Source organism: Crassostrea angulata, unplaced genomic scaffold (genome assembly GCF_025612915.1).
Source record: "Crassostrea angulata isolate pt1a10 unplaced genomic scaffold, ASM2561291v2 HiC_scaffold_76, whole genome shotgun sequence".
Taxonomy (NCBI): domain Eukaryota; kingdom Metazoa; phylum Mollusca; class Bivalvia; order Ostreida; family Ostreidae; genus Magallana; species Magallana angulata.
The window spans coordinates 17,409-44,750 of record NW_026441631.1 but is presented as its reverse complement, the minus strand read 5'-3'; the positions used below and the strand labels follow the sequence as shown (position 1 = coordinate 44,750).

The 27,342-nt window shown below is 34.7% G+C and overlaps 4 protein-coding genes across 8 annotated transcripts; 3 read left to right on the top strand and 1 right to left on the bottom strand.

The window, feature by feature from the left end:
• The first annotated feature begins 6,068 nt into the window (after positions 1–6,068).
• Positions 6,069–8,658, top strand: LOC128168988 (uncharacterized). Of its 3 annotated transcripts, none has more exons than XM_052835158.1 (3): positions 6,069–6,275; positions 6,517–6,803; positions 6,926–8,658. In XM_052835158.1, the coding sequence occupies exons 2-3, from the start codon at positions 6,766–6,768 to the stop codon at positions 8,025–8,027; spliced, it is 1,140 nt and encodes a 379-aa protein (XP_052691118.1). In that variant the 5' UTR covers positions 6,069–6,275; positions 6,517–6,765; the 3' UTR covers positions 8,028–8,658. The 3 variants fall into 3 exon arrangements, with proteins under 3 accessions (XP_052691118.1, XP_052691116.1, XP_052691117.1); XM_052835156.1 differs by having other exon boundaries at positions 6,517–6,822; XM_052835157.1 differs by having other exon boundaries at positions 6,510–6,822.
• Positions 8,279–19,892, bottom strand: LOC128168987 (uncharacterized). Its single transcript, XM_052835155.1, has 5 exons — positions 19,685–19,892; positions 9,993–10,161; positions 9,472–9,705; positions 8,619–9,269; positions 8,279–8,286 (listed from the first exon to the last, which is right to left on the bottom strand). Exons 2-5 carry the CDS (start codon positions 10,159–10,161, stop codon positions 8,279–8,281), a joined length of 1,062 nt encoding a protein of 353 aa, XP_052691115.1. The 5' UTR covers positions 19,685–19,892.
• On the top strand, positions 10,619–15,055 carry LOC128168986 (uncharacterized). Of its 3 annotated transcripts, none has more exons than XM_052835152.1 (6): positions 10,620–11,139; positions 12,439–12,494; positions 13,005–13,082; positions 13,509–13,589; positions 13,980–14,170; positions 14,803–15,055. In XM_052835152.1, the coding sequence occupies exons 1-6, from the start codon at positions 10,719–10,721 to the stop codon at positions 14,945–14,947; spliced, it is 972 nt and encodes a 323-aa protein (XP_052691112.1). In that variant the 5' UTR covers positions 10,620–10,718; the 3' UTR covers positions 14,948–15,055. The 3 variants fall into 3 exon arrangements, with proteins under 3 accessions (XP_052691113.1, XP_052691112.1, XP_052691111.1); XM_052835151.1 differs by having other exon boundaries at positions 13,509–13,595; XM_052835153.1 differs by lacking the exon at positions 14,803–15,055 and having other exon boundaries at positions 10,619–11,139; positions 13,509–13,595; positions 13,980–14,174.
• LOC128168984 (uncharacterized) lies at positions 15,185–19,478 on the top strand. Its single transcript, XM_052835150.1, has 3 exons — positions 15,185–16,003; positions 16,220–16,415; positions 16,978–19,478. The coding sequence occupies exons 1-3, from the start codon at positions 15,275–15,277 to the stop codon at positions 18,069–18,071; spliced, it is 2,019 nt and encodes a 672-aa protein (XP_052691110.1). The 5' UTR covers positions 15,185–15,274; the 3' UTR covers positions 18,072–19,478.
• Positions 19,893–27,342: the final 7,450 nt, after the last annotated feature.

The window sequence follows — 27,342 nt, the reverse complement described above, 5'->3', positions numbered from 1 at the left end:
GAATCCCCAAAGAAAGCATTTTATTGAATGTTTAAATGTTACAACCCATGTTTAATTCCAGGAAGAGTCGGCATAATTTGATAAGAATACTCTACATCAATATTCCCATCATATCTGCAAGTTTTCAGTTGATTGCTCCTAAATTTATCAGGGTATTTCTAGGGTAGAGTTCACCAGATTTCGGAGGTCTAGCTTTACAGTAGAATTGCCCAAAAGTTTTTTTTTAATTCATTGGGTGATACCGTCGCAAAATAAACAAGGGCACCGCAAAGCGGAGCATCCCCTCGCGACAAGACTTGTTGTAAGTAAAAATGCATTATTTAGGAAAATACATGTGAATTTTTCAGATGAAAATTTATCAAAGCAAAATAAATACTAGATGCTGTCATTAGACAGTAATACCCGCACCAAGTGTTTGCCACTAAATAACACTGTTTTGTACCAGTCTAATTAAAAATGAAGGCCACATGCAAGCTCCAGTAATACATTTAAAAATTATAAGCTTCATAACTGAAGGATGAGATCCCTTCCCATATGATAATACACATGAGCAGCACTTTATGTGCAATTTGGGGTTTAACTGTTTGCAGTGAATTTTCAGTTAATCAATAATCTTAACATTTCATGTCATAGAAAGTATAATCGTCTAATAATTATTACAAACAAAATCAAAAATTAAATTATGCCCCCTCCCCATGGCGGTTGCCGGTTTTAGATTTGCTTCTGTGTGCCTACATGTACATCATCGTGTGCACAGATTTAGAGAATGGGTGGGAGTGAGGGGTCGAGACCCCCCCCCCCCCATGAAAATTAATTTATATCAATAGTAAAATTTTAAAAAATACACCTTAAACCCCAATGCTCTTACAGACAAACGCTCTAACCCATTGCGCTTCAATGTTAGGTGACATTATTTTGGGGTAAATATTTAATTAATATCTATACTTTATTTTCACTAGGAAGTATACATCACAATATGCAGGTATCCTGCACCACCTTAAAGCTGTTATTTACCTAATAAAATAGTGCAAGGGGTTTTGAAGAATAGGTCATAAAAATACATGCATGTTACAGATACCTGATCTTTGTCTGAAGTTACGTACACAACACAGCTCTGCAGGTCTCATTAGCGGGTACTAGTTTTACCCAGCTCTTCGATTAGATGGTTTCTTATGTATACATACATGTATGTGTTTTCCATATGCAGAAAAGGATTAGTTAAGATCAGCTAAAGGAATTCATTATTGTGCTTTAATTGGATTATCATTATGATGTTGACCAATATAGGTAAGCATAAATCATGTAGCAGCAGGAGCACACTATATTGGAATGCCAGCACACATAAGTTTTACTTTCACTTTCTAAATGTGATCTCCCTTTGACAGCAAACTGTATCATCATCTTTTAATAATTAAATCAGTTTATCATTGTTACCTTTCCTATCACATTTGTAAAGTTTTAATTGCAAAAGTTATTTTTTTTATTTGTCAGACTTACACTATTTAGTTGACTCCATATTGACCCTGTGTAAACAATTTCGTATCAAATTTGTGTATTACATGTAAGTAAGTTTAGACACTTGTCATTTTTATATGAGTTATAATAGTATCGCCGTGCAAAATTTACTGTTCTATTATAACTTTATTTTGGACTTTTTAAAATTCAACATCTGTTTCGTAATATTTTCTCACAGTTTATTCTTTCCAAGTTGCTTATATAGCGATTGACACTTTTCGGACTCTATATGTGATTTAATTAATTTCAAAGAGACAGAGTGCCATGTCTCAAGGACTGTTAATCTCTTAAAATAACATTGTGCAATTATCAGTTTTTCATTTCTTGGACATCAAAAACTCAATGAGTTTATTTAATTATTTATATATGTGAACCTTTCACTCAGCTTACTAGTGTCATCACCTGTCAATTTTTAGTCATTGTTCAAATTCCATTTTATAGTTATGTACAATTGTCAATCGGTAGTCTGGAATACGGCGGCCAGCCTCGGCCACGTCCGGCTCACCCAGAGTCTTGAGTCCGGAGGCCACTACTGGCCATATCCGACTTGTTTGTACATGTAACATGTCTGTCTTTTATATGGTTACAATGTTGCCATCGTTGAGTTTCGACCAATAAAAACGGAATCCTTCATCAATTGCCTGTTTATTTCTCTGGAATTGTTCACTGGTGGACCTTCGGGAATACGGCAAACCTACCCTTAGTTTTTACCTTACGGCCCACAGCGCGCCTCAACCTTATACCCTTGACGCCAACATTCCCTCACCCGGTTCGTACTGCACACGACCGATGCAGATACAGACGAATTACCTAGCACCGAATAAATCTACGCGGTCACAATAGGAAGGAAGGAGTATTTCTTTCTTAATGTATTATAATGCATCAAATACAATGTAGGTCATGACCTTGGGTCTGTTCTGACCCCACGAAACAGGAAAATATGGTGTAAAGCACATCAATGACCCCCAGGTGTTGTCCAAATACCCCCCCCCCCCCCCCATGAAATAGGAAATGATGATACACTATATATTTTGTAAACTTCTGAGATCCTCATCCCTAAACCATATAATTTATTCTTGCTCTTTGTGTCATTACGCGTCAAATTGTATATAGGTTATGCCCCCTTGGAGACACTGACATTCTAGAACCAGAAATAAATAAAGTATTTTATCTTATTCATATGTAGTGTTTGATCCATGTAGGTAATTCCTAGCCTATAATTATGACACAGCTTTGTTTCGGAGACTTTACAATTGCCCAAAATAGGCGAATACACATGTATATAACATTTTGTTTATAAATCTTAAAAATTAAACTAAGCAATTTCCAAAATGTTAATGTGCATCAGGAGAGAAAAAGCAATGAAGAAATAATTTAAAATTTGCTACTGTTCACATGCGAGAATGTATTAAGAAGACTGAATCTTTAGAACCAGGTTAGATGGGGGGGGGGGGGGAATAAACACTTATAATTTGAATCATTTATTGTTATTAATTTTAACTGGTCAATGAATATTAGTTATTGATCCCAAGGTAGAAATATGACCTCTGATCATATCTCAATAGATCATTTGGTGTAATCTAAAGTGTAAGGTGTAATGTAATTTTTTTTAAGAATAACATTTTTTACCAGTTTTTAAAAGTTTTTAGACACCCAAATTATATTTTGATTTTTAATAGATCATTCGACAATTAGGGTGCATGGGGGGAGGGGGGAGAACAGTTTATATTTGAGTTTGTTTGGGGGTTGGGGTTCCAAGTCATGTATTTGACAATTTTTTAATGTAATTTAAAATAAAACTAAGCCATACTACAGTCATGAACATGAATAGTATAAATCAAAACACAAACTAATTCATGTATATATACATATATAGGAAGTATTACAAAACATAGATGATCTATATCTGGGTTCTTAAAATAAATCATATATATCATGTACATATTATATTATTGTTTCCTTGTTCAAGGCATTTCAGATGGTATGTAGGTCATGATCCCAAGTGCCCTTCCTGAATTTATAAAATACCATAAAAACCATTGAGATACCCATCTTAATCCAAAGATATTATTCCTCCTTAGGTCATGGCGCATCAGATCATTATGGCAAGTAATTCATGGCCCTTAGAGGTCAGGAATATCCTGACCCTATTAGAATAAGAAATTTTCAATTATCTTTAGATTGTTGATGTTTGATGATCCGGTCTCTATTTAATCTTTATTATTAAGTCTCCCGAATGAAATTTGGAGACTTATTGTTTTTGTACGGTTCTTAATACATGTATTATTATTAAGGTCTTCCGCCTTGTACTGATTCTGATGGTTCTTCTTCCTTATAATTTTTCTTCTTCTAGACGTTTTTAAATCCTCAATAACTTATTTGTTTGTCATCCGATTTCGATCAAATTTTCACGGTATATTGTAAATTTAATAAGGTTGCTAGAGCACAAAAAAAATTGAAATCGCAACTTCCGGTTTTGAGTTATTTCCCTTTTTCTAAAATTTTAGGGGCATTAGTTTCCAGACAAAGGCTCCGAAATGGTCCGTAGCAAATAATTTATAGTTAAAAATCTTTATTATTGACACTTTGAATATTGTCCTCTGATTTTTGTATTTTAGTTTTTTCCAATTATTCCATTCGAATTAATCAATCGAAATCTATGTTCTAAAAATAGCAAAAATTTTCTCATGTTTTAGCTTCGTAACTTTTTAGTTTGAAATATTTCCTAAATACATATAGAACAAAAGTTGTGCAGAATGTTAAGTGCTTTCATTTGACACCAGTAAACAAGGGCTGGCCCCTTAAATTAAGGGCCAGTAGCCCTTAAAAGATTTTGCTGAATAACTCAAAAACTGTTAGGATCTCGATATGGCTGTCGCTGGAAAAGTTGTTTGTTGGGATCTTATAAAGGTCGTTACAATGTTATTTTGTAAGTGATTTGTATAGTATGAGTGTAAAAAGCTTTACATGTTAACATGTACCTGTTTTCATTTGGCAACTTATCGAAAGTCTTTGTGCTTAAAACTTGCATAAAGTGACCACAGAAAGTATGCTGGTTTATACAGGAGGCTTTAATTCATAAGAAAAACAATTAAAACACATGCTGTTTTTTTCTAAAGAATTCCGAAGTTTAAGTCCTTGTTGCTTATTTCTTATGGTGCACAGTCCTTAAAGACGAGAATCGGAAAACAAAACATTCTTTTTCTTCTCTAGTAAAACACAAAATACGTATTGAAAAAAATTCTATGCATTACATTTTAGTTATCATACTGCATGCATTTAAAATCCACCTTGAATCAGAGCTGTGTGCGTATTATTACGTAAGCTATCCCTCGCCTGCGGCCGAGAAAATCGGTCACCATGGTCGCGCCTGGACTACCTAGCCGTCAGCGGTTATCCAATACACGAGCGTTGCGTCTCTCATTTATGAGTTAATTTAGCTTCGAACTGAAGAATTGTTTCAGTTTTGATTACGTACACATAAAGGTTTATTCTTCAATTGGATTAAACGATATGGTGTCAATTAAAAAATTGTTCAGTTAATTAATAAAAGCAATGCCATTCTCAATCTAATGCAATATCAGACATATAGATCAATTGTGGGTTTAAAGTAAAAAAAAAAAGTTTCTATTTGATAGATTTTAGTCATTAAATTGCAAACTTTTCAAATCTTCCTAGGATCTGAGCTGTGCGTGTGTATGCGTTTAACCTTTATGTAATCTATCCTTCGCCCGCGGCCAAGGAAATCATCCGCGGCTACACTATCTAGCGGTAAACGGTTATCTAATTAAATACACAAGATTTGCACCCGCACACTTACATGAATATGAACTTGTTTGAGTTTATATAGCCGTAAAGACACTGTACACTGTTTTAATTATATGTTATAAAAGTTTGTTCATTTTGTATCTGTTTAAATTAAACATTGGAGAGTAAATTAAAAAGTCGTTCTGAAAATTAATAAAAGCGATATTACTCCAAATCTGAAATACTCTACAGACATATTTGAATGGTTGGTTTAAAAGTCTTAAATGTTTTAAAAACTGTACAAATAATGTTTTCAATAAAAAAAACCAAAAAACACACACAAATATTAAAACCTTTAAATAATGATCATCATTCGCACATGGCCGAGGAGATCCCGCGCAAGTGACATCTTCTATAATTACCTTATCACGCGTGCATGTTTGGTATTTTGTATGAACACAACTATTTTTATTATGTTTTCAACTAGTATATTGGTTTAAGGTTAACAGATGAGTTTATGTTACTCGTACAGTTGATTTAGCATTGATTTATACGACAGCGTACAGGGTAATTTAAAAATCAAATCAAATTATCATCAAAGTTCCATGTTACATGTCTGCAGTAGGTGCTGGCACGATAAAAGAATGGCCTAAATTGAGGCATTCGGTGATTATTTTAAAGAATATTCAATACGGAACTTTCGAGTTACGGATCTGCTCCGAGTTTTATCGCTCCACTTACGTAATTGTAGGGCCTAGTTCACTTCCGCATTCCTGAGCAACGTATGAACAGAAAACATGGAAGACTTCCATGTGTGACAAGTACCGGCTTTAAAACACTACTTAAGTAAAAAAGGTAATACAACATCGATTTACAGAAAATCTCACTTGATAAGACTTTGTGAATTGGCTAGGGAAATCAACTTAGAGGATCAAGACACAGATGATGATTACATAAACATGGACATTCGTCGTAGAACTGTCGGAGACCGGACTTTACCAAGCGTTAGCGAGGTACACTTTTATTTCAAAATGCATTGTTTTTTCTATGAAATAAATTAATAGATATTAATTTAACCAGATATATTATATGCTTAACTGAGAGAGAGAGAGAGAGAGAGAGAGAGAGAGAGAGATGTCAACGTAGTTTATTTGATTTGTCACAATCATCATCGTATATTCGGTATAATGTAATAATTTATTTAATGAGATTATCCAAAACACTGTATCTTATTTGGAATATTTTAGCTTACAGGTAAAATCATCTGACTGGAGTGGAGATTTAAAGCTAATGCCTGATATATACTGCAGATGTTTTTGTATATCTCATCAATATTGGTTGGGATCAACATCGGCTCCATTCCTATAGAACAGATAAGGGTTATCTGTTATATCAGAACAGCCATATCGACAGTGTTCGAGTGTTTCCTATCGACTCGGATTACACTTATATTCGTTGCAGCACCACCCCAGAAACCCGTCAATCAGAAGACCCCTATATGACATGGCTCCTAGTGAAATCCGATGGCCGTATCCTATCTGGTGGCTGCTCCTGTGTTGTGTAAGTCTAGCAGTGTGCTTTATTAACTATCAATATAATGTTGATTCCATAATTATAATGGAAGAGTCAGACAATAATAACATTCTACATTTTGTCTTTGTAGTGATGATGGTTCCTGCAAGCACTGCACAGCCCTTGCATTTGCACTTGCAGCTTTTAGCGATCGCCATAAAGACAGGCATACAGAGGTTGGGACCGATGTGCAGTGTGAGTGGGATAAGCCCCGGAGGGAGAGCAAGCCTTGTCGTGTGAAGGAAATTTGCACCTCACACAGGACAGTCCCGGAGATGCCCAGCAAGGCGGACTATCAACCGTGCCCTACACCTACCACTGAGAGTAACAGAGAAGTTGAGAAAGAGCTGTTTAGGATGTGTCAAGGTACAGGTGCTCTTCTCTTACAGACTCTGGACCCTCCTTCAGATGAGGACGAAGATCTCCAAGAAAACCCTCCTGACATGATAGATGCTGTAACTCATACAAGTCAGAGTAGCGAGCCATTGATTGACTATCTGAAAAATGTGTTCAATTCTGATGTTGTCCAGGACGTTGAGCAGATGACCTGTGGTCAGACTAAAAATAAACTGTGGTTTAAGTACAGATATGGTAGGATTACATCTTCATTGTTTTCAAAAGTATGTCACTTTAGAGGGAAGAGTCATGATAATTATATCACTCGTGAAATACTTAATGATAAATCTAATGCTTTAAACACCAATGCAATAATGTATGGAAGGCAGAATGAAATTATCGCTAAACAATTGTTTTTTGACATGTATTCTCATGACCATGTGAATGCCAAAATGAAACCTTGTGGTTTAAATATATCTGTAGATCATCCATTTTTAGGTGCATCACCAGATGCATATTTGTATTGCAAATGTTGTGGGAAAGGTTTGGTGGAGGTAAAATGTTCATATTCACACAGAAATGAGACACCATATGATGTTGCTAGTGACCCTAATTATCATTTATACAGAGACACTAATGATGTTGTCAAGCTCGGGGTAGATTCTCCATGGTATGTTCAAATTCAAGGACAGCTTGGGGTATGTAAAGCTAGATGGTGTGACTTTGTGTTTTACACAGACATGGGATTTATAAGTGATAGGATTTATTATGATGAATGTTTTTTTAATGATATTGTGAACAAGTGCAGCAGCTTTTTTGATAAACATGTTCACCCTGCACTGCTTGCTAAAATCTAGAACAAGTTTTGTAGCCTGTTATGTATTATATACCAGTCTTCAGATTTTGATTTGAGGCAACACAGCATATGATTTTTTTCTTCATTGTTTTGTGATGTTTCTGACATGTCCTATGCTATCTTATGACAACATATAGCAATATTAAACCACACTCTGATAACAGCCTGTTGTTGACTTTTTTTGTAAATAGAAAAAAATATATATAAACAGTTTTGAAATGATAATATATATTTGGTATACATGGTATATTGCTAAATCACTTTAACAACAGTAACACAAAAGATGTAAAATAACAATGATATAAGTCTCTTCCATGTAACACAAACAATCAACAGAACAAATTGACAAATATTAATTTAGCATTGAACATGTTAATTTTTTACAAGCGGTTTTGACAAATTGCATAGAAAGGCAGCAACAAAAAGAATCTGGTTTGCAATATTGGCTTTAAATTGATTGGTAGAATCCCAGATAAAAGTTTATATGATTTTAAACGTTGTATAGCACGTTCCACATGAATTCGTAATTTAGCTATCTGTCTTGTCCGCTGAATCTCACCAGAATTCAATCGCTTTCCTTTTCCCCACTTACATTTATGTGTAAATGGTGGAATGACCAACTTAGCCCTTCGTTCCAGTAGATAATCTCTGATGATGAAACCACGATCTGCCATCGCCTCATCTCCAGCAGTTATCAAATCCAGGAAACCACTATTGGCTGTAATGTACCTGTCAGACACATTGCCACCCCACAATTCAGACACAAAAGAGAATGCACCTGTGGGTGTTATTCCAACAAGGCTTTTAAATGTATTATGTCCCTTGTAATTGCTGTAGGTTTGGCTTTGAGCAGTAGGTGTCCTTGGCTTTTGAATGAATATCTCGGTACAGTCTATGATAATTCTAGTCCTAGGGAATGTCTGTTTGAAAGACCTTGGCATATGTTTCTTGGTGCTTTGTAGTGATGGCCATTTCAGATGAGGTTTGAAAACTTGGGACATGTAGTTAATCCATGTACACACAACTTGTGACACTCTTGTCTCAGACACACCAAATAAATCACCAATCAAAAAGGCAGGAACAGAGAGTCTTAGTCGAAGAAGTGTTAATAAAAACTCATGGAAGTTTGTCAACTTCCGCTTTGGGCCTGGTTTTCTGGCTTCAGATGTTTCGTAATTCATGTTTGATGTACTGTTTTTTCCTGACCAGTATTTGAGTTTGGTGCATACTTTATCAAGTATAGCTGTAAGATAAGGGTTAAGAGATATAACAAATATATATATATTAAATAAATCACAAGTATCAAGAGTTCATACATAGATATATGATTGTATTAATAAAAAAAGTGAAAAAAATGTTTGTTTCTATATCTTAATTATACAATCATATCACCTACATAATTAATATGTACATTTTAAACAAATGTATATTTCCAAATAGCTTACCGAATATTCCGAAGAGCATAATAAAACTAGGTATTCCTAAGTATTTTCTGACTGCTGAATCAGACCGCGTAATTCTGTTTACAAACTGCTCCCTGAGAATATGGTCTGTCTCTTTGGTCATTGTCTCCATATGGTGTATGTCGTCCATGGTAAGATCTGTCTGCACAGCAGACTCCACAAAATCTTCACTGCATCTAGACTCGATAGACCGTTTGCAGTAAATATGGTCACGGTCTGTAATTTTCATACAAATAATACAATATATATATATATATATATATATATATATATATATATATATATATATATATATATATATATATATATACACACACACACACACACACACACACACAAAGAAAATATATATAATATACAAAGAATAAGTCCAATGCTCAAACAACTTTTATTTAAAAGAGGTAAAATTTTGTAGTCTAGCTGCATTTTATTGTTACACCCATGAAATAATTTAGAAAAATATTCATAATATCCAATGATATTGTATACAAGTTTGTACTTACTGTTATTTCCATGAGCGTTTATGACGTCCATAGTCTCAGGGCAAGGTACCTCTAAACAGTTTTCATTGGACTTGGAAGACTGATCAGTATCTACAACACACTCGTGTGCTACAGGGAGAGGTATATGTATAGCTCCATTCCCCTCATACAAAATTGTGATATCCTTCATCTGCAAATTATGCATTGTAATTTAACTAAACATCATATTTGAATGTACATGTATATGCAAATATATTTATTAAATATAAACATTGTTGCATGTACTAAATAGTGGTACCTATCATGCAAGATTATTTAGTCACAATAACTGATTAAGTACTGCTCCGTGTAAGAGTCAGGCAGGCCCTATGCAGGCATTACACACATTAAATTTTAAATTTGTTAATTTCTTTTCAATCGTCATTCAAATTAAACCTCTTTAACTTTTTGAATTAAAAAAAAAAATCATTTCTTTGGTATATTGTGATATTCACCCCCAAGGTAAATAATGGGTTTGGTTGAATTTCTATAGAATATCATTAAAATTCACCCATTTTAAATTAATGATATTTACAAAAAGCATTCAAAGAAATTCCTTTTCATGATAAAAATATTTTTATTTTAATTTTTGCTTTCATATAGAATTGTTAATTTTTTGTGTTTTCTCCATGCTATTAAATATTTTGCTTCTAAAGTTAAGTCCCTTCTCCCAATTTTAACCACAAGAGTTATCTCCCGTTTCCCATAATGCATCGGGGCATCAATATGGCAGACTCCATTGAAAGATGCTCTATTAGTGTTTATTCCTCAACTTGTTGTGATTTTTCACCTCTTCATCCATCAGAAACAAATTTGACTAGATTAAAAGACTGCAAGAGAGGTATTGTTTCACATCTAATCAAAAATGGAGTTCGATCTGGTGTAAAAGGAGAGGCTGATGTGTTCAGTGAAGCAGATCTAATTTGCAAGCGGGTAGGACTCTTCACTGTCGAGGAAACATTCACAGTTTGTCCCTATCACAGAGATTTTCTAGGCATTCACTGGCGTCCCAAGACCTCTTGTCAGTATCCTAACCATAAGGGAACTGCCAAACCATATCGGAGTTATAACTCTCGCATGTGTGAGCGGATGATTTCTGAGTTTGGAATTTTAGTGCCAGTCGGTTCTGGTAAGTTATTCTTATTCATCATGTTTATATTCAGCAAGATTTTGAACAGAAGCTATTTAAATTCTAAAATGAGACACAGTAACAGTAAAATATCTCGCAAGGGTTAATTAAAATTTTCATGACCCTGCATGGACAAAAACGGGGGGGGGGGGGTTGGTTCTACATTGGTATATGTACCTGATACAAGTACATATACATGTATAATCATAGTCTGTCCCAAGTTATTGCTTTCATAAATTTTTGATGATTTTTGATTAAAAATACACCTCTATGTGAAAGAAATACAGTTGAAATTGATAAAAGAGAAAATATCAAAGATATCTTCATTTACACATACTATCATTTTTCACTCTGACATAAAATTTCACAGGAATGATAACAAATTCCTAAGTGAATTTATAATGGAAATTTTTACATCTTTTTACCATTAGGAACTCACTTGGAATACTTATTTTTCAATGTATTATAGCTATTTCATGACTGTTTCAATGCAAAATCCCCGTAGAATTTCTATTTTGGGTTCAGTATTGAAACCTGAAGTGGTAGAGGGGGCATTTCAAAACAGGTAATCCAACCTGGACATTTATCATATTTGTGGATGAACGTAGTTTGAGCACAAAACCTTTAATGTAATGATGATTATCGAAATGTCAAGCGAAAAGTAGTGGAAGCAAAATCTTGGGGCAGAGTATATATAGCTACGAATTCCAAATTACATGTATTTTCATATCTGATTCAATCAGTAGATTTATTTGATCAGCTGATGATTGGTAATTTAAATGCTTTTATACCAGCATGTATTAGAATTTTCATCAACCATACATTATATGATAAAACACATTTTTTGCATGTACAATTAGGAGGCCCAGATGGTATATTTGCTGAATCCATCAGGCAATACTTATTCAGAAAAACTGAATGAATTTGGCATCAGGCATACAATGCTCATAAATGCCCTCTTCATATCAGAAGTGAAGGTTGCATATACAATGAACTGAGTACAACATGTTATCATACATACAATGTATTACAATGGTTAAACACGCTCACTTTAGCTCTCACACATATATACATATAAAGATATATATAATTATAAACAAGAAAATAAACATTGAAATGTTTATCAATGTTAAAAAAAAAGCTAATAAAAGAACACTCTAGGGATATGATAAATCTGTCATTTAAAATTTACCTCTAGAAGTAAAGAAGAGTTGTAAGTCAATTATTATGATGGACTTATTATACAGAGATATATTTTAAAAAAATGATAAATTTAATACCTTTCTCTTAAAATTTTAGGAATATGCAGAAAATGCCATGGAGATTACTTGAATCTTCCATCATCAATAGGAGAGGTAACAAATGCAATCTTATTTTACTACTGTTAATTTCCTGTTGTATAAAATAAGTTACTTATCCATAGTTGCATAATAGTATATGAATGTGAGTTAAGGCAATTAAGGCATGGGCATTTTTAATTCACGTAAGTCAGATGACCTATTACATGTACTTTCCGTTTTTATCCGTCTTCATGCTTCATTGGATGTGTGTTATCATTAAGGCTGGGCTCTATTGATTGTACATGTACATGTATAATGAAAGGTCATGAGGTTGGTAACCATTGTATTTATATAAGTCCTAGTGCCAAGCATCATACATGTATGCACAAAAAATCAAATCCATGCATTTTTCAGTTTTTGAGATGTAAGGGGTGTTTCAGACAAAGACTCCAGGTAAAGTGATCTCTAAGTGTAAATTGCTCTGCTCAGTAGGCTACACAAGAATATCTAGGTCTGTGTGCTGTGATAAAAAGAAATGATTGTATCCAAGTTTAATTAAATTGTAAAATATATTATCTTTATTAGGTTGAAGTTCCCTTAGAAGACAACAGAGAACATACAACAGACTCTCTCAAAAACCAGAAGTCTTCATGTACTGATGCTGTATGTAAAACTCATGTCTTGCAGTCAGTATTTTGTTAATTTAAAGTGTTTTGAACCTTTCAAGTTGTATTCAACATGTATGGTATTTAAAACCACATAAGCAGTGATATCATATGTACATAACAATATATACTACATCAAAAAAGTAAAGGGATAAAATTTATGCATTTATAGAGGCTGTTTCAGAATAATTTCAAATTGTATATTTTGCCAATGATGAAATTACAATCAGCAAGTTCTGCATGATCATTAAGACAGGCATTTAAAATTGCTTCATGCAGCTCTGACTGTAGAGTATTGAAAGGCCTAAATAAAAGATATTAATTTCAGTATTTGGCTTTTATTTATGTGAATTATCAAATGAATATTCTTGCTGCAAATGTATGATTTCATTGCTATAACATTTCCATCATTTTTTTTTCTCAGCCTTTGAATGAAACAAATGATGAAGCATGGACTTGCAGACTCCGTACAAGACAGACAGATACTTCCATTTATGAAGACTTAGTACTGGTAAGTGTTGAATGAATTTAATGAATTTCATGTGAACACCAAAAAATCTGAAGAAATACTGTAGTTATACTTCTTCACATACATTTGCATTAGGAGAGGCAGTCAGACTGTAAAGTGCATCTATTAAAATTGTAAATGTCATGAGAGTGAAAACCTTCTCCACACCCATATGAAGAGATTAGGAAGTAGTGGCCATGAAAAAGAACCCCAAATTGTTACATGTGCTCAAGTGGTTATGTGGATCACATGTCAAACAAATATATATGTTGCAAAAACTAAAATTTGCTGTCTTCAAAGTACATGTACATGCATAATATGCATGTATACATTGTAGTACATGTAGCTGTAATTTATTAATGTACATAACTTTTGATTTTGTAACAGAGTGATAGTCAAAGCAGCGCAGTTTGCAGCCAAAGTTCTAACTGGAGTCAGGAAGAGGAGGCACTTCCCCTTCAAGAAATTCAGTTGGCTGATGTTAATGCAGCCATCAACATCATAAGCCAAGGTCAAATTAGTCCTCTTCGCTCAAGACTAGGCACAGACTTGGTGGATGTTAAAGAACGAACTTTAAGGTGACTAAATTACACTAATGTTTTAAGATTTAACTTTTTTTCTTGGATGAAAATAATACGAGACCATCATTGTTTCCATGCACAATAACATTTGTTTATTATACCCCCTGCAAACAATAATGGAGAGGGGTTATAGGAATCACCCTGTCCATCTGTCTTTGCTGGGCTTTAACTTTGTAATGGAGATTCAGTGATATCTCATATTTGGTATAAAAAATTGTTTATAACCTGAGGCTGTGTAATGAGTATGCCCCAAGATCATTCTACAAGTTCAAGGTTATTTGCAAAAAATGTACTGTCTACAACTTAGAAGTTGATGCTTGACACAAAGATAGCTTATGACTTTAGGGTTGTCATAATCTAAGCAAAGGTCATTTTGACAATTTCAAGGTTACAGGCAGAAAAAAGTGTTAAATTTGTGTTTGATGTATAATTTTCTAATTAATGAACATTAGTTCATTCTTCACACAAAGTTTAAATGTCTTGAAGATATGTCCAAATTTACTCAAAGATTAGTTAATTATGAGCATGCCCACAATGCCTCTGGTCTCATATGCACAGGTGTAGCTTTTGTCTATTTTGTGTCATGCACTCTTAACTACCTGTATCTTAATTGTTTTTGTAATTATTAGGTACTACAAAAGAAAAGCAGAAGAGACTTGTACAGCTCTGCTAGATGCGATTGCTCCTCATCAAGGACAAAGACTTAAGAGAATAGTTTTACCAAGTTCAGAATCTTCTGATGATGACCTTTTCAATGTTGTTGGTGAAATGTAACACAATATCAAAGATGCAAATTTGAAATGTCAACTTTTGTCCCTGATAGTACACAGGTGTTCTAAGGCTGAACTATTGACAAAATTTCCAGAGATTACAAAACATCAGATAGACAAAGCTAGAAGACATGCATTTGTATATGGTCCTGGATCAGATGTTCAACAAAAAGCATCTTCTCAACACAGAGAGAGAATCAATTATGCTAAGTTACAACATGCGGTTGAATTTTTCAGTGACCCATCATTCAACGAGATTTCATCATACACTACAAGGAACCTAAAGCTAGATTCTGGAAACACTTTAGTAATTCCTGATATCGTTAGGACTATGATCCATTCAAATTTGATCAAACTTTACAATGCTTATTGCACTAGTATCAACTTTGAGCCTCTAAGTGAGTCGACTCTATATGAAGTGCTAAATGCATGCAGTGCCTCAAAACGGAACTGCCTGAAAGGACTTGATAACATTGCAGTTGATGGTTCGTCAGCTTTTGACAGTCTGAGCAGCTTAGTAGATAAGCTTGATGAACCTCAACAATGGAAAAAAGAAATGAAGGAGAAGCTGTTTAATGCACGACTGTACTTGAAGACTGACTACAAACTTCACATCAAGCGAGAGGATGAATGTGCTTTCCACTGCTTACAATATGCACTGAGTGACCCCAAATCAAGCCTTCTTGGTGTTACATGTGATCATGAACATAACCAAAACTGTAGCAGATGTTATATATTTGGTGAGGCTGTGACAGAAATCCGTGAGGTCATCATAAAGACTCCATCAGAAGAGCAAGAGGTATTTTTGCAAGATTTAGAAATGTCCATTACCCAAGTAGAAGACTGGAGATCTCATATTGTAAGAACCGTGAATCAGGATGATGGAAGAATAGACGTTCTGCATGACCTGAAGAACAATGAAGTCCTAGTGATTTTAGACTGGGCAATGAAGTACTTGCCACAGATGTACCGGGAGAAAATGAAAGACTTCTTTGGTCAGAAAGGTGTACACTGGCATGTATGTGTTGCAGTTTTCAAGGATCAAAATGGAAGTTTGGTGGTAAGCTAATGTATTAATATTACTCTTATACTAAGTAATTAGCAAAGGTCTTTCAATTGATTGTCAGGGTTTTTTTGCCTACAGTGTTAGATATACTTGTGTATAAAATGTGTATGGCATTTGAAAGTTTTGTTGTTTATGTTTAGAAAAAAAATGAAACTGTCTTACATTATAGGTCCATGTACCTTAAACAATTTTACTCTTTTGTACTTGTAGCACAAGACATTTACTCACATAATGGATTATGTGAAACAGGACTTCTTTGCTGTTATTTTATTACTAGAACATACACTAGTAACCATTAAACAACATATGCCAAACATTACGGAAGCTTACCTGAGATCAGACAACGCTGGGTGCTACCATTGTGGGCAGATATGGCTCTCCATACCATCATTGTCAGAGAGAACAGGTATTTTGGTTTTTGTTTTAATTTCTGCACAGTATACAAATACATGTATATTGTACAATGAAAGCATCTTACATAGTTGTTGCTTTGGAATTGCTTTTTGGATGTTGTTTATTTTTAAGAAATGAGTGATTTTCCTTGCTTTTTGGTAATCATGATTTCATCAATCTTAAAAATAAGGTTCAAATGTTTAAATTTCTTTTTTGTAGTCATATATTATCTGTTTGAACATTATGCAAATGAAAGTCTTATGCCCTTTAAAAGAACCTTTGATAATGTATATATATACATTCATGTATATAAAAGCATTGAATCGTTATTTTTGGAAAGATGAAGTATTATGAGTGCAATGGTGTGTGCAAACACAAACTGAGTAACTTTCAAAATAAAAGCATAATTTATCTTAACCTTTTGACCTTCTGTACATGTTATGGTGTTTAGAATGCTTTCCACACATGTTATAAGCAAAATACATGTACATGTGTAATGTAAATGTACTGTAGTTATTAATATTATAAAAAAATTTATATTATAAATTATTTGTGACTGTATTTTATTATTTTAGGTATTACTGTGAAGCGTTATGACTATAGTGAAGCACAGAGTGGAAAGAGTTACTGTGATGCTAAAATTGCTCATATGAGGTCAAAAATGAGGATATTTTCTTCAGAAGGTCACAATATATGTACAGCAACCCAAATGAAGGAAGCAATTGATAGTGGAGCAGGAGTAAAGGGAACTTGCATTGCTGTTGTTGATGTTGATGTCACCAAACAAGAAGTCACGAAACATTCATGGAAGGGAGTGAGCTTCATATCGAACATAGAGTTCACATCAACAGGAATTAAGACATGGAGGGCCTACGGAATTGGAGAGGGGTGCTTTAAGGACACAGAGAGTCTTCAGAAACTAGGACAAACCCAGTCGGCTACCTGTCTGAAAATCATCAGCGACTTTAACTATCCTGAGAACCATGGTAAAATTCATCTCAAGACACCAAATACAGATGATGAATCAGGATCACATGATCGGTCTGATAGCATATCAAATGACGAGGAGGAGTGCGAGAACGAACCTACTGGAATGAACTCTAAATTGTTCTTTTGTCCTGAATATGGATGTGTGAAGTCATATCAGACTTTTGGTAAACTTAATGAGCATCTGCTCATTGGGAATCATGTGTTCAAAAAATTGTCAGAATCTTCAAGTGATAAAACAAAGAAACTTTGGGCAGAAACGTGCAACAGTGTGCTGACAACTACTCGTCCTAGAGTTGAACATGAACCAGAGGCTTCAGACAGTGTGGATTTGCCAGTTCGAGGATGGGCTTTGAAGAAAGAAAAAAGATACAGCAGATTCTCTCAAAAAGTGAAGGATTTCTTGACTGATTTATTTAAGAAAGGAGAGGAAAGTGGTAGAAAGGAGAATCCCACAGCTGTTGCATTAGAGATGCGGAATCTGGTGGAAGATGGAAGGAAGAAGTTTTCACCGTGTGAATGGCTACAGCCAAGTCAAATTTCATCCTTTTTTTCACGACTTGCTGTAAATTCCAGTCAAGCAAATGTGATTTCTGCCGAAAAGCTTGGTTTAGATGACAGTGACTTGCTGAGTGTTCTAGGTGAACTTCAAAATGCAGAAGTTTTTCAAAATATCACTTGAACCTAGTTCATACTTGTCAACACAAATCACATTTGTTTGAGTCAAGTTTACATCCTAAAATATTTATATGGCATATCCATAACATAGTGTGGTCAAACTTAGTAATGCCATGTTGTTGATTTTTGTTTTGGATGTTATTTTCCCTTAGGCTTCTGCTGTGAATTTTGTACATCATCATTAGAAAATCCTCCATTTTATCTCACCCGATCTGAAAGCTCTATTGTGTGTTTCTGAGCAAATTTTGTTTGGAGTTGATGGTTTGACCTCTTCTCAAAACCACTGATGTAGAATCAAATTTGGTTAAATAAGGACCCATGGAGATAGGGTGGAGTCTTAATAGAAAATAAAACATACAGGATAAAAATCTAAATGGAAGACAGATAAGAACTTAGTATATAAGTTGTTTCTGAATGCTAGACTTTTTCTCTTTAAATTGTTGTTTTATTCTCTGGTTGATTGTTAAGGCCCTTAGGCCTCTTGTTTGGGATTGCATCAAAAGGTAAAAATAAACAGCCTTCTATTAATTTTGAGGTCAATGTAAATGGCAATTCCTATATACCAGTAATAATATATGTTTACTCATGACATCTGTATTTTTCTAATCTTTTGTAATTAAACTTTATGCAATAATGCTATACAATTTGCATAAGATCTCTATTAGGCAAAAAGGTCAATGTCAAATGTTGCCATAGCAACCAATAATGTCACTTATTTATGATTCAATACTTTACTTCTGCTCTGTATATCAATCCTTTATTAATTTAGTGGAACTATCAATTAATAAAATAATTTTGTTAAGGGGATAGAGGATTATATTCAGAATGTTTAATGTTAGAAATTGTCGAAATACATTAAAAACGCTTTTTTTCCCCCAAAGTGTGTTTCATCAAAAAACTGAAAACGCAGAATTTTTATTTGAAAATTTATATATCCTAAGGTTACAGTTTCTGAATTCATCAATGAAATTATACACACTGATTGCTTTTTCATGAATTTCCACTTAAAAGTAATTAAAATTTAGGCATTTTTGAGAATTGCTCAACTGGGTTATTTATAGATTTCAAGAATCAGTATTGCTTAGAAACATAAAAAAAAATCAAAACTTGAATTGTTGAAATAAATACATTTTTTATTATAGTTTTTGAAAATAACAAAATTTTTTTTATGAAATTTGCAGTGATTGATGGATTTTGTGTTGAAAATACAGTAAAATTGTAATTTTCCTGCACATTTGTTTGTTCTTTCATCCAAGAATGATATCCAGTTGGTTACCATAGCAACGATTAACAATGAAAAAAAAAGTTATGTTCAAAGCTCAATTCTGTGAACATACATTACATAAAAATGATCAAATATATTTTTCATCATGCACATGTGCCACCCTCTGCCTGAATCTTACATAGAACAGTACTTAATTATATTCATACATGTATGTATGCTTTCATCATGTTAAAGGCATACCGGTATATCAATAGCTATAAAATTGTCACGATGATAATATAGGTATAAAGCACCTTGTTTATATTTATATAGGTGACACCTATATATAGTAGGTCCACAATTTTTTTTTTACGAATTAACACATCTGTGAAATTCAAACAAGTTATATTTACCGCAATTCGTTCTCAGGCTGTTGAATGAGAATTCTGACTGACTGACACAGAATCTGTGGATGTAGAACTCTCTGCACTTTGACGTTTTGCAATAGAAGTTGATTTTCTGATATTTTTCGGATTTTTAAAATTGTTTCGAGGAAACAATGTTGGTACAGGGTTGTTTTCAGTGGGACAACCATCTACAAAATGTAGAGAACAGACCGAGTGGTATCGTTTAGGAGAATAGTTTTCGTCTCGAAAAACTTGTTGAAGCCATTGCCGTCGTAATTTAGGTTGACGCTTTGGTCCTGGATACGGATGAAACTGGACACCTTGCATCTACGGATAAAGGTCTAAATTGGCCTTCTTTCTTCCATCCGATGCACAACCTGGCACAGAACACCAGTAATGACTGGGACTGTCCGCGCTCTTCCTCTTTTTAGGACTACGCATCGTTTCGTCTGCTAGACGTAACGAAGTGCCATTTTGTTGCGATGTAAACAATTTGCCCTACAATTCCGCAATATCACGTGATCGAAGTGTATAAAAGTCGACCGGAAACCGCCGTTCCGGGGTATCTCGAAAGTTCCGTATTGAGTTTTGAAACAAGTTTTGTTTAGATTCTATCGGTCACATATAAATAACTTCTGTAGTGTTTCTACATGGTCGTTTGTGAAAACGAACTTATTTCTGTGTTGCCCTCCCACCGCCCCGCTGCCAAGTGCTCTTTTTTTTTAATTCCAGATCTGTCGAAAATCATTCATTCTTCTTGGATAATTTTTGTTTGCAAACTTGTCTTAGAAGACCGATTAATTATACTTCAAAAAAATTTATAAGTATTTTTCGAACTTCATCACACTCTTTAAATATTGAAAAAGGTCGACACAACAAGGTGCCAAGAAATGAAAGATTTTGCAATCATTGTAATAAAAAAGATTTAGAAGATGAGTTCCACTTTATACTCATATGTCCTTTTTACACTGAATTACGAAAAAAATATATAAAGAGTTTTTATTACAAAAAACCAAGTGTTTTTAAGCTAGCTAAACTTTTAAGTGTTAACAATACAAAGGAACTCAATAATTTAGGAAAATATTTATCTAGCGCTTCCAAAATGAGAGCGCAGCATTGTAATAATACTACAGTTTAAGCTTCTTATACATTTATGTTCATTCATATCTTAAGATATGTACATGATTATATTGTCTTAATATGTCCACTCACTTACTGCACATTGCACATTTGTATATAATTTTATATGTATTATAATTTGTATTCCGATGAGTTGTAAAGCTCAAGGATAATAAATTAAATTGAATCTTATTTTTAACATTTTCTCCTGAACATGTTTCTCTTTCCCACCCGTCTTTTTATTCGGTCAGTCTTTGTAAATTTCAACTTTCTTTATTGCGTAAATTCAATCGCCACGTGCTACCGAAAATCTTGTGTCGCTTCAGCGCAAATAGCTCAGAACTTTATGGCTGCAAATCATCAATTGTTATGTAATTAATCAACAGTTCGCAGGGTGCTTTCTTCAAAGTGGTCAATTATCAAACAATAAGCCTTTCATTTTCACATTAAAGGTGCGAGTTCATAATCTGAGAATGTGGCTATAATAAATTGACCTGTTGAACACGCTTAACTTCTATTATATATAGTTATGAACAGAATTATATATATTATAATAAAAAGTTTTAAGTCAAAGGTAATTTGTTCTTTGGATTAGATGTTATGAAATACGACTACATTATGCTATGCAGGCGGTGCATAGAAATCATCAAAGTATTGCAAGTGTGGACAGATTAGTTCACTTGACTTACAGACTATAATATAGTGACATACATGTATCTGCCTCCAAAAAATACATGCGCTTCTCAAAGTTACACTTCAATTAGATGGACATGTGTTCTTGGGAATTTTCTTTATTGCTAATTATATGAAAAATTAGTTCTAATTATATGAAAATTGATTTAAAAAAAAGTTTTATTGAAGTTGTGTGGTATGAGGTTGTCATGCAACTTAATTTAATTACAAGGTTAGCTACAGCCAGTGGGATACTAATTTTAGGTCAACAATGAATACACAATCTATTAAAATACCAAAGAAATAGAGAAGGCAAATATTGCTTGTGACGTACGTAATTTTTTATATATATCTTTATGATAAAACAGAGAAAAGCAAAAAACAAAAACAAACAAAAAACCCACAAAAAACAAACAGGGAACTTGCATCAAATTTACTTCATGTACATGTTACCCCAAAATTCCGACCGAATATGCCCCTTTGTCACATTTAATTTAAGTGACTGAAAATAGAAACCGTAACACCAAAATTTTTCGCTTATTTTTATTGAAGTTTACCGGGTTTTTTTTCAAAATACAAACGTAAACTTTCTCCGAGAGAATTACTTATGATCCGATAATGGAGAAAAAACTGACTTAAAAATAGGTATTTTGCATATTATTGCATCGTCGAGAGAAGTAATATTCATTTCTGTAAATAATGTCATTTAATTTTAAGTTACATAACGGTGTCTCTATATCAGATGTAAAATTTAGACGCTCACTTATGCATAAATTCTCCCGATGATCTTTCATAGCTGATTATTATTTCAAATGTTCAAGTCTACTCGTATTATCAAATAATATCAGCCCTGAACAAATTTTCAGAGATGCCATCAATTTTGGCTATTTACCAAATTTTGACAGCACGCAACAATTTCAATCTTGTACATAGTATTAAAAAAATAAGAAAGATTTAATTACAGAAGTTACGTGTTTTTTATGCACGTTTTTGCGTGCATTTCCTTACATGAATCATGAATACATGTATATATAACAATCTTTGCTACTCTTAAAAATTTAACTCGCCATTGAACGTCACACTTGAGCTGCGTCCTCGCGGCGATCCCGCTGCGTCATTGAATAATGTAAAACGCCATGGTAAACGAACTAGAGTCTCCTACAGCGCCGTAACAATGCAACGGCATCTTCGTTCGCCGCGGTGGGATATCCTAGAACATTTTTGAACGCCGTGACAGCGCATGTGCACGCAGGGCACGCTGTGGACGTGTGGTAAAAACTCATAGCACGTCATGAGCACTCGGCGGATACCCAGCGAGAGCGCAGTCAATCGCCAAGTAGAACTCTGTGGAAACGTAGTTGGGAGCTCTGTAAGGACGCCTCAGTCGCCATTAGGATGCCGTGACATTTTCAATTGTAAATTTTCCTTGCGATCTACGAATTCCATGAATTTTACAACGCCGTGAACACGCCCTGGGAATGCAACTTGGTGTGACAGGGCTTTAAAGAGTTTTCAAAACAATTACACAAACTGTGTTCGACAAATAGTTTTCCTAAAACATTTTCTTCCTGTCTTTATACAGGCTTTCAATCACAACACGTTTTTATAACAAAAGCAGGAGTGAAATTTTAGTCATTAGTCATTATAATCGTTTGACACCAAATCATATAAATTTTCAACTCGCAGCAACAACGGAAGGCTTACTCGTGGCTTTGCCACGAGCTCTGCTCTAGTTCTTCGTCTTCTTCTTTCCCGCTTTGAGTTTGGTTTTCAGAGATGGCTAAACAGAATTGTACAAAATTCTAGGATATGATAGGCCTGCATATCTAGTTGTGTATCCTGGTTTGATTTTTCTCATTATGGGTTAGACAACCACTTAGTGGGGCGGGGGGGGGGGGGGGGGGGGTCAAAACGGTGTAGGATCTAACATTGAACCTTGTAGGAAGAATAGTAGACTCTATTGTAAATGGTAACTTGAAAACGGACAAAGATGATAATGTACGGTTTTCATAATCATATATTGACTGTTACTGGCAATATATAGGGTTTATTTGATCTGACCCCTGGGTCATCCCCGCCCCCCAGGAATTTGAAATTACCATATATCTCAGAAACTGTTATAATCATGACCCCTTTATCATAAATATTAATGGTTCTGATGTCAAGGAGCATCAAATGTTATGTAGGTCATGGGCCCTGTGGGTGGTCCTGACCCCCTCAAACAGCAAGTTCCTTAATATCTTCAAAACAGTTGGGATCCCCGCCCTTAAACTATATGATGAAATTTAAATTTTTAAAACCTTATTGCACATCTATAGGACAGCCTCAATCATATCCCTAGAGATGACGGAGCTACTCCAAAAGTTGTAAGAGAAGTTCTGGGAACCATACTTTTTTTGCAAAAAAACTTAAATTTTTTTTTGCCCACTGATCCCCTTAATAAACAAGAGGCCAATTGGCCTTAACGGTCACCTGAGTAGCATACATCCCATACACAAACTTGTCACGGAACCTCATATATGCATCTAATTAATTAGGTTTCATACTGGAGTAGAAAAATTATAAACTTGTAATGACGACCACATTTCAAAAAGAACTGTGAAACCTATAATTCTGGTGAAAAACTAAGATCTGGTCTACAAAATCTTGAATTCAGTTTTCCTTTCAGGTGTGTGGGAGTAAAGAAAATAATTTTTTAACGTTATATGCATTAACATCTATACATCCATTTTGGCCCTGTCCTAGAGTCAAAACCCATCCTTGAGGGGACATGAAAATTAAAATTTCAGTAGAGGACTTCCTGGTAAACATAATTATTAGTCAGTTTTTTTTAATACAGATGTGTGAAAATAGAGAAGAAAATTATATGCATTAACACTATATTGCCATATTGCGCCCCCCCCCCTTTCATGTCCTGAACCCCTGACCAAGGGGTCATGAATTCCACAATTTAGGTAAAGGAGATTCTGGATATCTGAACCATGTATTCAGTTTTTTGCCCACATATGTGGGAGTAGAGAAGAAGATTTTTTAAGATTTAAAACACTTTTACTATATGGCCATATTGGCCCCACCCTAGAGCCTGAACACCTAACAAAGGGGTCATGAATTTCACAGTTTTAGTAGAGGCTCTCATGGACATCATAACCATGTATTCAGTTTTTTGCTCACATTTATGGGAGTAGAGAAGAAGATTTTTAAGATCTAAAACAGTTTTACTATATGGCCACATTGGCCCCATCCTAGAGCCTGAACACCTGACCCAGGGGTCATGAATTTCACAATTTTAACAGAGGGCCTCATGGACATCATAATCATGCATTTAGTTTTTAACAAATATATATGGGAGAAGAGAAGAAGATTTTCTAAGATTTAATACATTTTTACTATTTGGCCACATTGGCCCGACCCTAGAGCCTGAACCCCTGACCCAGGGGTCACGAATTTCATAATTTAGGTAGAGGGCTTCATGGACATCATAATCATGCATTTAGTTTTTAAAAAATATATATGGTAGTAAAGAAGATTTTCTAAGATTTAATACATTTTTACTATATGGCCATATTGGCCCCACCCTAGAGCCAGAACCCCTGACCCTGGGGCCATAAATTTCACAATTTTGGTAGAGGGCTTTATGGACATCATAACCATGCAACTGGTTTTTTCCTCACATGCGGGGGATTAGAGAAGAAGATTTTTGAAAATTTGGCTTTTTTTGCATATTTGGCCCCGCCCGTGGCACCCCAAGGGTGGTAGAGCCATGAATTTCACAATTTAGATTTTTCTTACCATAGAAATGCTTCACACCAAAAATGCTAACGATTGGCCTGGTGGTTTTCAAGAAGAAGTTAAAAATGCAAAATTGTTAACGCACGACGCACAGACGCACGACGACGGACGAAGACCAATTGCAATAGGTCACCTGAGTGACTCAGGTGACCTAAAAAAATAATTCTGGAACCTGATCACACTTCAATATGACCCCAAATCATATTCTAGAAGATCTTTGGCTAGTGAAAAAAAAAATGACGGTTTTGAAACCAGTTTTTTTGTGAAAAAAAAATGTCATTTTTCAGCCATTAAATGACCCCCAGGACAAAATTGAAAATCCCGAAACCTTATTGCGCATCTATAGGATACCCTAAAACATATTCCAAGAGATGATTTGTGTACTGTTGAAAATGTAGGAGGAGCTCGAGGAAGAAGGTTTTTTTTGTGAAAAAACGTCATTTTTTACCAATAATTGACCCCCCAGGACTAACAGAGAATTTTTGAAACCTTTTAACAAAACAACATGATACCCCAAATCAAAGTCCAAGAGTTCAGTTTGCTGGTTTATAAGATGTAAGAGCAGTTTGAGAAAGTAAAACGTGACAGACGGACGGACGGACGGAACAGGGTAACAACAATATACCCGAACTTTCTTTAGAAAGTGCGGGTATAATGACACAAGTATTTCTAAAAACCACTTTGAATTCATAATATCTATTTTATCCTTATGCCCAAGCTTTATGGAGTATAAATTGGTGGAAGGGGGGGGGGGGGGTAACATGTACGTGGTTGCACAGTTTTCCTATTCCTAGCAGAAACTAAACACATGTACACATATTTTTTAAAGTTAAATTATTTCGATTCATTAAGTGACATTCATTTTTATAGAAGCATACATAAACGGTCCGTATATAACAAAACGTAGCTGAAAATCTAGCGATCTGCAGTCTGCTCTGATGGACAATTTTATTGATTGTGGTATTGTCAACCCATAGTATATATCAGCTATTATTAATATGAAACAATCTTCGCGTGATAAATGTGCGATATCTGATAAAGTCTCCTCTGAATTTTGGATTAGTTCTATTGTAAGTAATACGGGAAAGGACGAGTGCACTTTAGCTATAGAGAATGGGCCTTTTTTCAGTGCCGTTTTTATGTAGAAAATATCAACATTTTGCTTTTTTCTTGTAATAGTTAAGCACTGATGGATACTTCTGATTTATATGCACGCTTAAATTTACCAAAATTAGCATACAGTTTAAAAAATTGAGGATTTTTAAATGCCTATAAATAATCTAAATCCGGAAAATCGAACCGAACCTTCTTGAATTGTGTCTTTTTAAATCCGAGGGTCGAGACATTTAAATCACAATTTTTCTGTTGGTGGATCGATTGGCGCGTTTTCTGAATTATACTTAATGAATTATTTTACGTCTGAAAAAAAAATCGAATAAAGCTTTGAAGTTGCATATTACCATAGTGATCAAACAAACATTCCTGAACATACAGAGTTGATGGAAAGCGGTTTAAAACGTGTCAATGTTTTACAGTGAGCACATTTGACAAACGTCTACCCGGACAGAACCCATGTGATTGTTTGAAATAATTTATTCCATGCGTGGGTTCAAACATGGGTCACGCAGGTAATAGCTTTCGCTTGCTATAGGAAACAAGAGGCCCATGGGCCACATCGCTCACCTGAGGAACAATAGGTATGATAAAGTCAGCTACATGGAGTCATAAAACAAACAATCTGGACAATGTACAATAATACATGTAGATCCTGTATAAATAAAATCCATTTTTCCCCCTTGGAACTCGGATAGCCCTGATTGCTGCCAATATTTACAAGAGCAGACTTTAATCACCGCTCCTGCACATATATAGGGACTCAAAGTTACGCAATCAGGGATGACCGCACACCTACGCAACTCAACAGGTACCAACGTTTACGCAAGCAGGGATGACCGCACACTTGCACCAACAGCTCAACCTAACGCAAGCAGGGAGTGCCGCACACTTGCGCTAGAAAGGCCTAAACACCAGCATGGATGACCATACATTAGTGCTCCGCCGCTACCACCACCAATACAAGCAGA

Bases quoted from the DNA above. Each gene is read 5' to 3' on its own strand.
- LOC128168988 (XM_052835156.1), top strand. From the start codon at position 6,761: ATGACATGGCTCCTAGTGAAATCCGATGGCCGTATCCTATCTGGTGGC. The intron at 6,823-6,925 runs GTAAGTCTAGCA...TTGTCTTTGTAG, and splicing joins GGTGGCTGCTCCTGTGTTGT to TGATGATGGTTCCTGCAAGC.
- LOC128168987 (XM_052835155.1), bottom strand. From the start codon at position 10,161: ATGAAGGATATCACAATTTTGTATGAGGGGAATGGAGCTATACATATA. The intron at 9,706-9,992 runs GTAAGTACAAAC...TGAAAATTACAG, and splicing joins AAACGCTCATGGAAATAACA to ACCGTGACCATATTTACTGC. The intron at 9,270-9,471 runs GTAAGCTATTTG...CTTATCTTACAG, and splicing joins TATGCTCTTCGGAATATTCG to CTATACTTGATAAAGTATGC.
- LOC128168986 (XM_052835151.1), top strand. From the start codon at position 10,719: ATGCATCGGGGCATCAATATGGCAGACTCCATTGAAAGATGCTCTATT. The intron at 12,495-13,004 runs GTAACAAATGCA...TATCTTTATTAG, and splicing joins TTCCATCATCAATAGGAGAG to GTTGAAGTTCCCTTAGAAGA. The intron at 13,596-13,979 runs GTAAGTGTTGAA...ATTTTGTAACAG, and splicing joins TTTATGAAGACTTAGTACTG to AGTGATAGTCAAAGCAGCGC.
- LOC128168984 (XM_052835150.1), top strand. From the start codon at position 15,275: ATGATCCATTCAAATTTGATCAAACTTTACAATGCTTATTGCACTAGT. The intron at 16,004-16,219 runs GTAAGCTAATGT...TTGTACTTGTAG, and splicing joins ATCAAAATGGAAGTTTGGTG to CACAAGACATTTACTCACAT. The intron at 16,416-16,977 runs GTATTTTGGTTT...TTATTATTTTAG, and splicing joins ATCATTGTCAGAGAGAACAG to GTATTACTGTGAAGCGTTAT.